The 15,616-nt window shown below is 37.2% G+C and overlaps 1 protein-coding gene across 7 annotated transcripts in view; it reads left to right on the top strand.

Moving 5' to 3' along the window:
* The window catches only part of NT5C3A (5'-nucleotidase, cytosolic IIIA), a 28,166-nt gene extending 19,057 nt beyond the window's left edge, over positions 1 to 9,109 (top strand). For 5 of the 7 annotated variants that reach the window (XM_062509690.1, XM_062509698.1, XM_062509707.1 and 2 more), the window contains 8 exons: positions 3,394 to 3,492; positions 3,936 to 4,005; positions 4,669 to 4,715; positions 4,863 to 4,948; positions 5,204 to 5,293; positions 6,551 to 6,713; positions 7,063 to 7,263; positions 7,976 to 9,109. In XM_062509690.1, the coding sequence (XP_062365674.1) occupies positions 3,394 to 3,492; positions 3,936 to 4,005; positions 4,669 to 4,715; positions 4,863 to 4,948; positions 5,204 to 5,293; positions 6,551 to 6,713; positions 7,063 to 7,263; positions 7,976 to 8,077 (858 nt within the window). In that variant the 3' untranslated portion in view covers positions 8,078 to 9,109. The remainder of the gene's footprint in view (positions 1 to 3,393; positions 3,493 to 3,935; positions 4,006 to 4,668; positions 4,716 to 4,862; positions 4,949 to 5,203; positions 5,294 to 6,550; positions 6,714 to 7,062; positions 7,264 to 7,975) is intronic. The other 2 variants (XM_062509718.1, XM_062509746.1) reach the window with 2 other exon arrangements.
* Positions 9,110 to 15,616: the final 6,507 nt, after the last annotated feature.

Raw genomic sequence — 15,616 nt, 5'->3', positions numbered from 1 at the left:
AATAATGATAAAGACAAAATAATTGCTACTTAATGTTCAGTTGCAGATATTAATACAAGGAACTAGTGATGGGAAAAGTGGCTATTTTATCTAACTGTATTTGTCTGAGACTTTATCAGATGTCACATTTATAATTTAGACTTGGTTTTTTTTTGGTCTGAAAGTCCCTGTGAAACTGGAATTGTCTGGGTTACACTTGCTGCAGAAGACTTTCCCCCACTCCTAAATTGAAATACTCTTCAACCAATTTGTGTGCAAAAATGAGAAGTGTGTTATAAACTGATCTTGAGTAGAAGTTTACAACATCAAAGCAGGAAACTTTCATCATACTTAAAATCTTAAGCAATGTCTTGTTTAACATGATCTACTAAAGTGTTTACCAAGATTTTTCCTCAGGTTGTTTCAGAAACTTACAAAAGGGCTTAGTCTGAAATAAAACAGTATCAAACAATCCAATTTTCCTCATCCAGTCCCTTCCTCTGATCTCTCAGTCTACCCCAACATCTGTTTAAATTAGTTATATTAGGAAATCTGTTGCTTAGTATGTAACTAAACCAAATAATGCTTGAACTACTCCTTAGAAAAGCATACATTTAGATTTCACTGTTTAATTTTTGCATTCCAAATCTAAAAACACATATATCATTTGCTGAAAGTTAAAGGAATTCGTTTAGTCAATTTACAGTAAAAAAATTACCAAACCCAGTCAGAGTGCTTTGGTAAAAGTCAAAGTGCTTTGTGCTTCATTATAAAGAATATTATATATGCAGAAAAAAAGTGGAAAGCTTACTTTTTCTTACCAGCACCATATAATATACAAAAGAAATACCATAAAGTACCTTTAAAGAGTCACAGGTTATTAATATTTTGTTTTGTGAATCTAGAAGTGTTGCTAATTGCGAATAAAGAAATGTTTTGTAAAAGTATATCTCAAAAGATTGGTGAATTCTTTAATGGATTTTTTCAGGAATTCTATTTCATGTCAAAACTCATTAGCTTTCTCAATTACTTCCTAACTGGGAAGTAGCTGGGAGCTGGAAGTCAATCCTAATGTACTATTTGTGACTTCGCTGTGCTAAAAGAAGTACTAGCAAGGCACTGCAACAACACAAGGAACTCAGGGATGCTGGCTTAGGAGATATCACTTTTACAGAAAATGTCTTTTCCAAAGGATCAGAAAGGAAAACCTTATTTTTTCTAATCTTAAGTGAAATTAATACAGTTTGTTTCTTTATGAGATTTATAAAGCAAAGAAGTAATGAATACCCTGTTCAGGACAGAATTTTTGACAAGATACTATGGTATAGATGAAAGTTTTTGAATAGGTACAAAAATTTGGAAATTTATCAGACTCATGATTAGGGTTCTAGAAGGATTTCTGTTTCCTGTTTTCAGCAGTGTCTTTGAGAATATCAGCCAGAAAGTAGCAGTAAGCACAGTGGGAATTAGAATTATTTGTTATATGGAAAGATAGAAGAGATAGAAGCACTGACATGGGAGAAATGATACAATCAAGAAAGATTAAAAATAAAATTTAACACTTTGCACAAATACCTGTTTCTTTCTAGGAGTTATTTTGAAGAATATTTGGTGATTACCAGCTGAATTTGAATCATTCTCACTATATCACTGCTAACACAGGGCATGTATTGTAATGTACATGCAAAGATGCTTCCTGAAGACAAGGGCTAAAGTAGCCCTTCAGCCGAGGCCTTGTCAGAGCAGAGCAGAAAAGTTTTACCCACAGTTTGGGATGTCAGAGGATGCTGTGTTGGAAAAAAAATATGGTTCAAGTGGGTGGGCCAAGACAACATCGAGAATTATCAGAGATTTGGAAAATTGTGTTCTGCAAAAGAAGATTGAAGAACACTGGGGTTTTACATTCAGGAAGAAGGGAAAAATTTATCCATTGAGCATCTGAGAAAAAGAACACTTTTGTCCAAGTTGAATGACTTAAAATTACAATAAGGAAGATTAGACATTAAGCAAACTTTTCTAAACATAAAGGTAGTTGAGGAAAGTGAGGAATATGTGAGTGGGGCATTTGAAGAATGAGTTAGATGAGCCTCTGCTCATCTGATAAGGATGTAGCTGCAATATTTTGCTCCCATCTGAGAAGAGAGTAGACTAAAGCTGATATTTCAAGGCATATCTGGATCCTTCTTGTGTCTGGCACACGTCTTTTCCTTTACAAAAAGAACTTTGCAATACTTTAAAATGCCACCCTTTTCTTATGTGATAACCAAATTGCAATTTAACTGCAAGTTGGCTGCTACTAATGAAGAAAATACTTATTAGCATCAAGAGCTGGAAGAAAGAGTTCTGCATGATTTATTGACAACTGGTGATAGGAGAACTCTGGGTCCAGAAATGTCCTGAAATAGAAACTGTTCCCCCACCTTTCTTTTTTCAATTAACTTACTGCAACAAAGATTACATGCCAGCTGTAGGAAGGTTCTGAAGGATCAGAATGTTAAAAATGTAATTCATAACACTTTATCATCTCTGAAGTTTTATAAACAGAAAATAAAGCTTACTACTTATAAATGCCCATTTAGACAGACTGCAAATATCTAATGCCTTTTTTTTTTTAGAATGGGTCTGTCCATACGTGATTGTAAAGGAAGTATACATGCTACATTGGGAAATTTCTGTAAATAAATAATTCTTTTACCATTGTGCCAGCTTGAAGAGTAAACAAAGGCTTGGGGAATTGTTTGGGGAAGAAAGGAGTTTTATGGGTTTGGGTTTTTTTCTTGTTTTACACCAAATTCAGCATTTATAATAACATTCAAAAAATATCCAATCCAAAAGGTATGTATAGTGTGATATCATGTGTTATTTCAAAAGTGTGCAGTGAAATAAGTAATGGTAGCAATTGGTGGATTGGCAAGTGAGGAGGGATTTCTGCATAGCCTTGTTGTATTGGAGTACTCAGTTGACATTCATTCAGCATTTTCAAGGGCACAATGGATGTATTCTTTATCTCTGATGATATTTAAAGAGCATATTAATTGCAAAGAGAGTTAGTTGTAAGATTTACCATCTCCTAGTGACATATCTGAATCACAAGATGATCCCATATGTCCTGTTAATATGTATCTCCCTTTTTTCCTACAAATATAATGACCTTTTCTGTGAGTGTCAACTTACTGAATAATGTGATATTAGGAAAGGAAATGAAAACAGATGTTGTAAGCAAACAGAACAGTATACAGTCATTGATTAACATGTCCAGAGTATTTTCTGTTTCTTACTCTTGTCTTTCTGTCCTGACCATATCTTGATGTCACATGAAACTTTATAGATGCAGAGCTTCCAATCTGAAGCAGCTATTGGCTAGTAAGTTTTCTTCTGCAAATGTACTTATGTCTTTGTTCTTACTCTTCATAGATGCCAGAATTTCAGAAGAAGACTGTCCATATTAAGGACCCAGCAAGAGTAGAGGAGATTATTTGTGGCCTCATCAAAGGTGGAGCTGCCAAACTTCAGGTAAAGGTGTAACAGTTTGGAATAAAAGCAGCTGTGGGATTATTACTCTATGCCAAAAATATTTAAGCATATTTTTATATATGTAATAGAATTCAACCTCCAAGAAATCTCCAAAACCTAGACATGTTAACTCTTCTAATAGTCCTTGTTGATTCAACTGTAATTCAGCCAAACACTAGTTAAGTAAATGACATAAGCATAGAAGCTTAGTAATTTCAGGAAATATTCTCACCAAAGGAATGAGAAAAACAGTTTGGTTAGAAAAAATATTACTCTTCTGGGATATGCTAGCTTCCATGACAATGGCTCAATAGAATAGGAAGGCTTTTGTGACACACATGCTACTCAGTTGCAGCTATTGTTGATCATACAGAATTTCTAGCCATTCTTCATTTTGTTCCTCCATGTTGTAAGACAGTTTTGCTTTTTCTTTCCTTAAATAGATTATTACAGATTTTGATATGACATTAAGTAGATTTTCCTACAATGGAAAAAGATGTCCAACTTGTCATAGTGAGTACTTTTTTTTTTAATACAGATTGATTTGTTCGCTCCTTTCAGTTTTTCCTATTTTTTAATTTTCAATTCAATTTATTTCCTAATGAGATTTTATATTGACTTGTTACCTAATCTGTACATTCTACTGACAAAGTGTTCTAGTGACTGTTTTTATGTGTGTATATATATTAATCAAAATCAATGTGAATTGAATCACAGATTTAATTTGTGATTAAATTCTTTAATTGTGATTAAACACTTTAATTTTATCACAATTAAAGCACTAAGTTTTGAATTCTGAGATGTTAGTGGTTAAATACAGCATGGTTTACTTTTGTTTTTCAAGAGTCCATCATAGACCTGACACCTGCAAGAACCAGATAGTAAACTCCTTAGAATTCTTGGCAATTTTATCCTTATGCTGTAGTGTTTTGGAACAAACAAGGAGAAGTGGGAACTCTAAAACATACAGGATACCTCAGGATTATTTCAGAAACAAGAAATAGTTACAAAAGTTTGTAACTGACCTTGTAATTCAGAGATGAAGGGAGGAGCATCTTTATATGTAGGAAGAAAAATGTGCTTTTTGCTGGTTGCTGGTAAGAAATGTTCTGAGGAAGCATACTGTTATGAAAGGTTCCATCTTGTTTAACTCTCTTTTTTTCACCCCTTTCCCAGACATCATTGATAACTCTAAGATCATCACAGATGAATGTCGGAAAAAGGTAAACAAAAACCCTACAAGCATTTGATTAGTTGTACAGACATCTGTCATTATTCCACGACAAGAATGTAATTTTGATTGCTTAGGACAAACGTCAATGTATTTTATGAAATACATTAAACATCTGATGGGGCTTTTTTCCCTTCAGTTATTGCAGCTAAAAGAAACCTATTATGCCATTGAAATTGATCCAGCTCTCACCATCGAAGAGAAATACCCATATATGGTAGAATGGTAAGAGACACCTCCTAATTTCAGGTTGTATTAAGATTAGATTTAGTAAGATTTTAAAAGCAAATAATGGCAGTACTTAGCTTTTAGCTATAACATTAACTGAATTAATCTCTTAAAGTTTTGTGCAACTACTTTTGTTTTGCTCTTAACCTGAATAAGCTAGAATTAACCATACAGGATGCTTTTCATCATGAAATTTAACGAAGGGTGAACCTTGGTAAGCAACATTCAACCAATTTTTTGTTTTTGTTTTAGGTACCATAAATCTCATGCGCTGCTCATTGAACAAGGCTTACAGAAGGACAAGTTTGCAGAAATTGTAAGGGAATCTGATGTTATGCTGAAGTAAGTTCCTTTTGATTTTAATTATATCAATCTGTTTCAGGGCATTTTCTGTAGATTATTCCTGAGTGTTGGGGAGAGGAAAAAAAAAAAAAGAAAAAGGAAACTGAAAAAACCCATTCATGTTCCTGAGAATGTGACACCTTAACACTGGACCACATTGAGCTCTCCATGCTCCCATTTAATTGGTGTGTTGTATCTAAATGCAGACAGTAATCTCACTGTATAAAGCAGAGATCTGGACCGTTTTTTAGACCCTTCTCCTACCAGCTTAATTTCTGTAGATTTTCATACTCTTTAAATTGCACTGGTGATCCCTTTTTTTTAAGAGCAATGTAAGGTTTAACTTAACTTCTTTGAGAAACATTTGAGAAATATGTTTCATATGTTGTATTAAATGTTGTTCTTCAGCTATGGAGGAAGGCAATTCTAAAAAAACAGCAAAATCCATGTTCCGAATGTGCTGTGGCTTCCATCTCTTTGAAAACTCTAAAACTATCTGTAAATTTTGAAATACTGAAACAGGATGTTAGAACTTAAATCGTGGAAGTATTTGTTTATAACACTGATTGAATCCTTATTTTTTGTACAACAGACAAGCACCCAGTCTCTGCCTGTTTGAAGTTCTAAGTCCGTGTTCATTGAATCTTCATCCACAAGTTAAAACTCTTTCCAGAACTTTCACAGTACTTTTTTTAAAATGCAGAATTCTACCAATCTGTGTCTGTATGGAGAAAGCATATGGAGATAATTTTATCTTGTTCCTGGAATACTATACATAGGGTACTGAATACTAAAAACCTTTCAGGAGAGAGCAAGGATAAATGTCTTCCAGGTTTAAAACAAAATTTTTTTTTATAGTAATGACCCTATAGAAAATGACATATTTAAGCAAGGAAAATTGAAAGGAGATGTACAGACTGATAGTAGCTAGAGTGAGTTCTGCTAGCTGCCTGCTTGTTCTGGAGCACTGAGGGAGGGGAAAGTGTTTTTAAATCTTTAAAACTTGGTTAGATGCTTTGGGAGGAAAATTATACAGATGAAGACTAAACAGCTTGATGCAGCAGTTTCTTGCAAAGATGGCTTGTGTTAGGTTGATGGTTCCTGCTTACCTGAAAAAGTGAAGTAAAAGAAACACAATAAAGTGCTTAGGAAATATTAATTCTTTTCCAAACATGATGTGATTGTCTCCTAAAAATTCAGACTTTTCTTGGCTTTCTTTATTTGAAATTTGATTTATATTTGCATTCTGTGTTGCAGAGAAGGGTATGAGAACTTCTTTGATAAGCTCAGTGAACATAATATTCCTGTGTTCATATTTTCTGCTGGGATTGGTGACATCCTTGAGGAAGTAATCCACCAAGCTGGGGTCTACCATTCTAACGTCAAAGTGGTTTCCAATTTCATGGATTTTGATGAAAATGTACGTATGAGATAGCACATTCTTATCAAATATGTTTGATAAATACCATGCTGTTTGTGGTATTTAGTAGCTATTTAAACACACTACAAGATAGATAGATAGATAGATATAGATATATAGAGAAAGATAGATACAGATCTATACACTCCTCCAAGCAGGCAGAATCAGTGTCTGCCTGCTCTTAACTGTGCTATCACAGCCATGACATTACTCTAAATTAATTTATCTTGTTCATCATCACAGATTATGTAGTTCAGTTTAGGCTCAACATAACATCACCTCTTTCATTCTGCATTCTGTTCTGCCTGAATGGTACCAGAAATAACTTCAGTGTTGCTTTTTTCAATAGGGAATATTAAGAGGATTTAAAGGAGAATTGATTCATGTTTATAACAAACATGATGGTGCCTTGAAGAACACAGAGTACTTCAAACAGCTAAAAGACAACAGCAATATCATACTGCTGGGTGATTCTCAAGGAGACTTGAGTATGGCAGATGGAGTGGCAAATGTTGAGCACATTCTTAAGATTGGCTACCTCAATGATAAAGTAAGTAGCCTTACATAATCTGGTAGGCTTTGAATGAAACACTGGGAGTTAGAAACAGGTTTGTTGTAATATATAAGTTCAGATATCAAACCAAGTGTTTATCCTATATTTGGGTTTAAATTTCAAATGTTTTTCATGGATTTTTTTCTAACCCATAAGCTCAGAGCTGCAGGTATATATTGCCTTGTTTTTTGTACAGAACTACTTCCAAACAGGTGTTTCCTAGAGAAGTATAATTCAGAGGCTATAAAAATTAATTCTCTTAAATTCCTGTGGCTCCTCCTCCTTTCAGTACTCATATGATAATTGAGAAAAATTATAATCTCACAAAAAACAAATCCAGGCAATCTCTCCTCTTTTATTTTTACTTTTTGGGGCTTTTAAGTGACACTCAACTGATTATTTGCTAAGTTATAATGAACGCCCATTTGCATTGAGGAGAGAGAGAACATCAGTTTTATATTTCTTCCTGCCCTTCCCAAAGTAGTTCTTCTTTCAGTATCTCTATGTGTAAGATCCTGGAATGCACTTTAGGTCAGGGCACTCCTACTCTGTCCATCTGTGGAATTCACTTGTAGGAGTGATACATTATTTGCATGGCTTATTCCCAAAATTTGGTGAAAATACTGGGCAATATTTTAATGACAAAATCTCTTTCAATAATTAATTCTATAACTACAGGGGTCTTTCTCTTTGTCCCTTCTGCAATTAGGTAGATGAGCTTTTGGAAAAATACATGGACTCTTATGATATTGTCTTGGTGAAAGATGAATCCCTGGAAGTTGCCAACTCCATTCTACAGAAAATCCTGTAAATTGCAGTCTCAAGTCACTCCATTCCTTCTGAGAAGCAACTGGACAGAAAAGCACACATGTGCTATCTTAGATGTGTTTAATACTCATTTACAAAACTGTCTGATTTAATTTAAAACTTTTATCTTCATTTTGGTATTGTGGAATATATATGGTATCAGTTGTCAACTACAAGCTCCTTTTACTGCTCTTACACTGTTCTTTATTGTCTCACACTCCTGTTATAACGAGATCTAAATTGGATTTACTGATGTGATAAACTGCTGCAGATGGGATCCTGTGGTTCACTGCCCTTTTTAATCAGGCATTTCAGAGGAGCATTTTAGAAAACATGTCTATTTTGTGAAATTGAAGCTGTAAATGCTCTGTAAAGAGAGTGTGCACTTGTTGCCTTTTCAAATACATTTCAGTCTCTGTACTTTGAAGGATCTTACTCATAATGCTACATAATTCACACAAGTTTTTCATACATATATTTTTCTTCAGTAAAAATGCTTTTATTCACCCAATTCAGGCAAAGTGTTTCTTCTCCATATTTTTGCATCATTGCAAAACATTCTCTATCCTTACTGTTTCTTTATCCTCTGTGAAATAGGAAGAATATTTTAAGTTAGTGTATCTGAGATAAAATTTCTCATCTTTGTGACAACAGATAGTTTCACAAGCAGATTGTCCACAGCCTGCCTGCAATGAACAGGGGCATCCTCAACTAGACCAGACTGCTCATAGCCCCATTCAACTTGACCTTTGGATATTTCCAGGCATGGGGCATCTACCACCTCTCTGGACAACCTGTGCCAGTTTTACCACCCTCACCACAAAAAAAAAAATCTTCAGAAAGTACTGAGCACATTACAGTACCTCTCAGCATTGTGTACAGAGTGGTACAGCTTATTACAGCCACAATTTCAGAAGCTTGCTTGGATATGTTGCAGGATAGGTTAAAGATGATGTTGTGACTCTGCTCCTGTGAGGTCTCTGCTGTACTAAATCTATTCATTAATAAAAGAGAGCAAATCATACAACTCCCTTAATGTGCAATATAATCATTGTTCCCCTTTGCTTTTTTTTATACAGAGCATAAACTGCCATCTTCCATTCCCTAAGGAATTGTAATGAATATGTGGGAGAGCATAGATCTGCATTCTCTTCCAACAGAATTAATACACATCTCAAGAAACAGCCTCTTTCCTTACAGCCTGTGGTGTGTTATTGAAATTCTGACTTGGTATCACCAGACACATTTTTTCCAAATCAGCAGCTTTGTATCTGTTACTACCCCTGCTAGAACTTTTCCAAGAAGGGAAGAGTGAGGATAATTTCCATACCCCACCTCTACATCCTCTGCAGCAAAATTAAATTAATCATCCCTGTATTTTGAGTGCAGGGCAGAGGTTCAGTGCACAATCTGTGGTAGTGTGAGCATCCTTTCACAAATCACACAGCACATGCTGTGCCATCAGGGAACTGCTGAGCACAGGGACCTTTTAGAAATTCCAGCCTGCATCTGAACAGGCAGAGTGTTTGAGGAATAATGTCCTCCTTGTACAAAACCTACACTCCTGCAATTCCGTAGGCCTGACACAGAGGCAGCCGGGAGGTCAGAGGCGGGAGTCTTGAGAGGAAAACCAGTAGGACAACCAAGGTGAAGATCTTGAGGATAGGGTAGTGCTTTGGCTGCCTTCCATTCCAAAGGTGTGATACAGGCAGCAGCAGCAGACTGGAGGAGCTGAAAGCACCCTGGCAGTGCCAGGGATAGGAGGAAATGGGAGCAACAGCTGCTAAGAGCCTGTCAGCCAAAGCCAAAAGATGGGGAGACCTGAAGGCACCAGTAGCAGCTGCTGAGTCAGTGGCCACAGGGACTGGGTGTGAAGTTTGGTCCAGTCCCTTTGGCTTCTCCCTGTCCCCTCCATTTTCCTGAGGCAGGAAGGAGGGCAAGGATGGTCATGGCAAATGTGAGAGAGAGGGGGCAGCCTTCGTGCAGGCTCCCTTGTGCCTGTGCTGCAGCTTCAGCACCGTGGGCAGGACAAGCAGGGCTATGCTACGTGTGACTCCTCATGGGCATCAGCATGACCTGCCCACCCAGTGACTTGGTCTGCACCACCCAGGCACAGCAAGGATTTAAAGAATACTGCAGCATTTCCAGGGAGGCTCAGCAGATACAATTTCTTTAACAGTTTACATTTGGGGTTTTAGGCACCTGCAGAATTTACATCAGCTGGACTAATGTTATGGTTTTGGGAGGGGGGGAGTAGAGTTAGTGAATCTTGGGTTTAGAGCTTTGTTGAACATGCAGCCATGCTGGCTCTTTTGTCATAGCTGCCAAATAAAAGTCCAAAAGGCAAAGGCCTGAAAAACATCAAGGTGTTAGGATGTGCTGCTTACTCAACCAGCCTCAAGTTGCAAGAGTCTATTTACCAGGCATTACTCCCAAAGTCTGCACTGGGACAAAGATTTCTATTTACAGGCAGTTTATCTTTGGTATACAGATAACAGCTAAAATTTAAAGAATGTGAAGTGTAGCTGATAGTCACAGCTTCACAGCACAAGATGTGTCAGCAACACTCTGGCATTCTGACTACAAGTGTAATGATTTCCCTGATTATCCCAGCACCAGAAAAAAGGGAGGGGGCAGTTTTGGTCTCTATGCGGTGTTTCTGAGAAGGGAAGTGTGTCCCATGTTTTCATCAAACACATCAGGGTATACATAAATTCATTGATCCTCTCCAGAATTTTTCCTCAGCCTCACTGAACAGGTGAGCAAGCCACCACTCTTTCAGCATGATGAAGATCTTCAACACACAATTAAAAAACCCCCAACATTAACAAAACCACATAGAAGAGCACATGCAGAGCAATATAGGAAAGGCCTAAGAAGCATCTCTAAAAGCAGTTACAAAAACAGATCTCCAACTACATCTTAATCTGAATTACTGAAATTAGTATTCATCCTCCCTAGAACCCACCCATATCAGAAGGAAATGAGATGGTTTTCCAACTACATGGACATCTAAAACTGGTAGAGGGTTTCATATGAAACCACCATCTTTCAAGCATTATGTAAGGAGGATTTTCCAGTCTCACCTCCAAACAGGTAGCCAATGTATGTTCAGTCACCAAATGTTCAGTGCATGTCACTTAAAGAATTCTTGTCCTTCCATGAAGATGCAGGTAAATTAAGATCTCCAGCACAGTTTTCTCCTAGCATTAAATCCTGTTAGTCTCAGAACCTGTGTTGAGGATCAGTAAACCTTTGCCAGGACTTGAAAGTAATTAAGCCACATTGCAGTTACTTGATAGAACCTGTATGCTGTACAAGGGGTATCTCAGTGCCAAATAATTTACTTCTTGAAATTCCATTCATGCAACTTTATAGAAACAACAGTTACTTATGCAATCAACCTGGACCAGGGGGTCAGATTTTAAAAGCCTGCATGGTGCTGTACAGATTATCACTCTTCATCATCTTACATCCCACTGCCAACCACAACTCCTGCTTATGTAATACTTAAGGGCAAACACAAGATGCATTTTTAAACATCCTCCTCCACTTTAGCAAAATCCCATTGTTTTATCACTAAACTGTTGGCTAGAAATTAGAATTTGTATTATCAGTTGCCTCTCCAAAACCATCAAAAAAATTAACTGAAAAACAAAATTAACTCTGTAGCTACAGGTTAAGCAGTCCTTCTCCAGCCAGCTAATTCTTGCAATTGCTATTGAGATTCTCCTTTCAGTTTTAAGAAAGAAATACTGTGAATAGTATGTCTTTCTAAATAAAATTTCTAACCAGAAACATTTTGCAACCCTAAAAATCCATTTAATATATGATTTGGTTTGGAAACAAATATATGCATTTCCCAGACCATTTCCCCATAGCAAAAAGAGTGTATCTAAAGTTAAAGGAATAAACAAAATTAAGTGAATTTGTTACTCTTTTTTCTTCCTCTACTCACAATATCTGTTCTGTCTGTACTACGTGTCCAAGGTCAAGTATTTGGGACCTTTATTTAGCTGAAAATGAATCCTCCTCTTAGAAGGTGTTGCAGCCAGCTCAAATGTCCTCTCACTGTCAAACAAACACCGATAGTGCTGAACTGAGCTAAAAACTTGCCCCCCATACTAGTTAAACATGTAGTTTTTAAGTTTAAAGGAAAATTTAGATTTTTTTTCACAAAGAAAAACATAATATTCAAGTTCAACAACTTCAAATTCTGATTTAAGTATAATGTCTGTTATACTTGGGTCAGGTGGAGTTACACAGCAGAAAGCATTACTATCGAATTAGGACACAAAAATCACACAGAAAAAAATATTCATAAATACCTGGGCATGTACCCCAGCTCTTTTTCTTTTCCACCAAGCCCCTGACAATTCAGTCACCAATTGCTAACCTTGCTGCCAGCAACTTCAACAGCAGTCATATGCCAGCTCTGAGAATAGTACCTGCCTGTTTCATTAGAGAAGTAGAAATAGCCTGAGTTCTGGAGAGCCCCTCTTTAGCTAAGCCCAGTTACATCTGGTTCTTAATGACCCTTGAGAGCTATCATCTGTTTTTATAAAGTAATCTCAATTAAGTATGGTAAAAAACTATCTAGATACTAATTAAATAAATAAATAAGTAACTAAATCCAAAATTATTCTACAGATAATTCTAAATAAGTAAGTTATAAATACTAGGAGATAAATACTAATACATAAACTCTACATAGGCAAAATCTAAATACTAACAATAAAATGCTAATAAATAGATGAATTCTAAATAGAAACCAGATTAATTCTGAATAGCTACTTTCTCCTTTAAAAAATTATTTTACACTTCAACATACAAAATAGCTCCCTTATATATATATTCCTCACAGGCCACCTTCTTTAAGAGGATGGCGACTTGAAAGGATTTATTTATCACTGGATCTGGGTTGCAGGAGCTGTGCTGAGCTCTCCCAGTCCATATCAGCACAATTTCACTTCCCAGCCAGCTCCCTGTGCCCCCAGACTCTAGTTTGATGAACAGCCAAGACAGACTGTCCTCACTTTTAGGGGCTGCCACACACCCTGAGAAGCAATATAGGTGGAAGATTCAAACTAAGTGCAACCCTTTGCTGAGGAAGGCAGCTCCAAGCCTTCCTTCAAGGGAGAAGCTGATAGCTGCCAGAAGAAAAGGACTGGGTCTTATGTTAGTGATAAGAAATTCTGGATTTTAAGCAGTTTAGCCTAATACAGTCAGGCAGACCTGGCCTCTGTTGCCTTTGTCTGGGCAATGCTCGATATAAACACCATTATTTTCTAGCAAGCTTTTCCATATACTCTCTGATTTTCCCCAAAGCCGCATTTTTATTTCCAAAATGGCAACCTGTGGGCTTGGAGGGATGAGGAGGGGCAACAAAAAAGTTCCTCTTGAAGGAAAAACATCTTTAGATGGATCACAAGCCATGTTTGCCAAGTCCTAAGGAACAATGGCATGAGAATTTCAGATGTACTTACCCTAGCCAGGGGCACTGCTAAAGTCATCCCTGCTATCCCATCACTGACAAGCACTTCCAAAAAAATTCAGCACATGGGATCACCAGTTGACAGCAGTTCAGTGCTGCTCTTTCTCCTGCATCTGCCCTAGAGGACAACCCTGTTATCCTGGATTACCAGGAACTCTTCAGCCATCTCCTGGGATCCATCTGGAATGTTCCTCCATGCAAAAAACATGGGGTCCATTCACCAAGATTTTCACAGACAAAACAATTCAGGATATCACAAAATGGTTTGGGTTGGGAAGGAACCTTAAAGATCCTTAAGTTCCTCCCCCTCAGAAGGAAGGAGGATATCCACAAGACAGACTCAGTTTTTTGGGGAAATGTATGAGAACAGAGTAAGGGGCTGTTTCCACACTGAATTCTGCTTCTGGCAGTACTCCAATCACAACTTGCTTCCCACTCCTTCTCAGCTTTGTCAGCACACAGAAGGGGACTGCATCTGAGCCACAGCAGAAAGTGAGCAACCTGCTCCAAAGTAAAGCAAAAGCAAAAAACAGTCTGCTGAGAGAACTGCTTTCACAAGATGGTAAGGAGCCATTCTGGACCCAAACTTTGGAATGGAAGTTCCTGTCCCTGATACCCACAACTTCTACATCTGGTATAAAATCATCCATTATCATAGTTTGAAATACTTTTCCTGAACATTAATAGCAGTATTGAACATATGCAGGGTAAGCCTGCCCTGTACAAGAGAAGAGAGCTGCAGGAAGGATATTTGCTTCAACTCATGGTCCCAACCCACCAAAACTCCAGGAAAAAAAAAAAAAGAAACTTTAAAAGTAATAGTTGATCAACATTTTATTTAACAAAAAGATCAGTTATCCAAGATTTAATGGTATCAAACTCAAAAAAATATTTCACTTCACTTTTTTGCAAGAATTGCATTAAAAACCAATACAAAATGTTTTAATCCAACTGAAATACCAATTTTTAGAAAGAGCATCTCAGGGAGCTTACATCCCACATGTAAAGGAAAGCAAGAAACTAGACAAAGCTTATAATGGAAACACAACTCCGTTCCAACTCCTCTCTGACAGTGCCTCACTCTGTGTTTGTGCTCTTTGCAGGCTGTGTACTGAGGGGGACCCCAATGGGTCTGTTTCATGTATTGAGTACTGAGCAGCTCTGCTGCATTTGTCAAGCTAATGGGTGACTGTCTCCAGTCACAGAATCTAAGCAGCACTCCCAGGCCTGACTTTGTGTTGAGGGCTGGGCCAGAACGTTAGCACACACAAACAGATGGGCCTGTTTCTTGATTTTATCACTGTCTGTTTGCCACTGCAGACTGCTCTGCTGCTTAAACTCTTAAGTACTTACTCCTTAATCTATCATTTCTCAAAACAGGAGACAGAAGCCCAACACAAAATCAACTGTGTATTTATGACAGTATTCAACAGTATTTATGACAGCATTTGGACCCTGTATGTTAATATTTCATGTCTAATAAAACTATAAATAATGTTGCAATTAGAAAGGGTTTGGAATGACTGACACTGGCTTGCAAAATAGTCAAGGTTACTAATTCAGCACTGTACAGATGGTAGGAAACTTTTATTCAGCGAGGTAAAAACACAACACATACACAGTATCAATTCTAGGTCCATTTAAGACACAGCTTACGTAAATTTTTCAATGGCACAGCCATGTTCTGCAATTTGCAAATCAGATTTTCTGCTGGCAAAAAACCATGTGAGTTTGTTCAGTTACTGGGAAGAGTGCTCATGCCTTCTGAAAGAAACTGGGATCAACAGCTGACAACTTCTACAGGCTATTGTTACAGAGAATATTTTGGTTCATTTTCCTACACAAATATTTCTGATACAGAAGGTTTTGTAAAACTCTTTTAAAAGCAATTGGTTGGTTTTCTCTCTACCATCCACCCAACCGACCATGTATTGTTCAATGAGAACATCGTATCTTTAGCGTAAAAGTAGACCCCACATACACATGTGGTTCACAGCACCACATACAGCAGGACACTCCTTACCTGTCTATACAGCCCACCTTGAGGCA

The sequence above is a fragment of the Cinclus cinclus genome, chromosome 1 (genome assembly GCF_963662255.1).
Source record: "Cinclus cinclus chromosome 1, bCinCin1.1, whole genome shotgun sequence".
Classification (NCBI taxonomy): Eukaryota; Metazoa; Chordata; class Aves; order Passeriformes; family Cinclidae; genus Cinclus; species Cinclus cinclus.
This window is presented reverse-complemented; position numbering and strand designations above follow the sequence as displayed.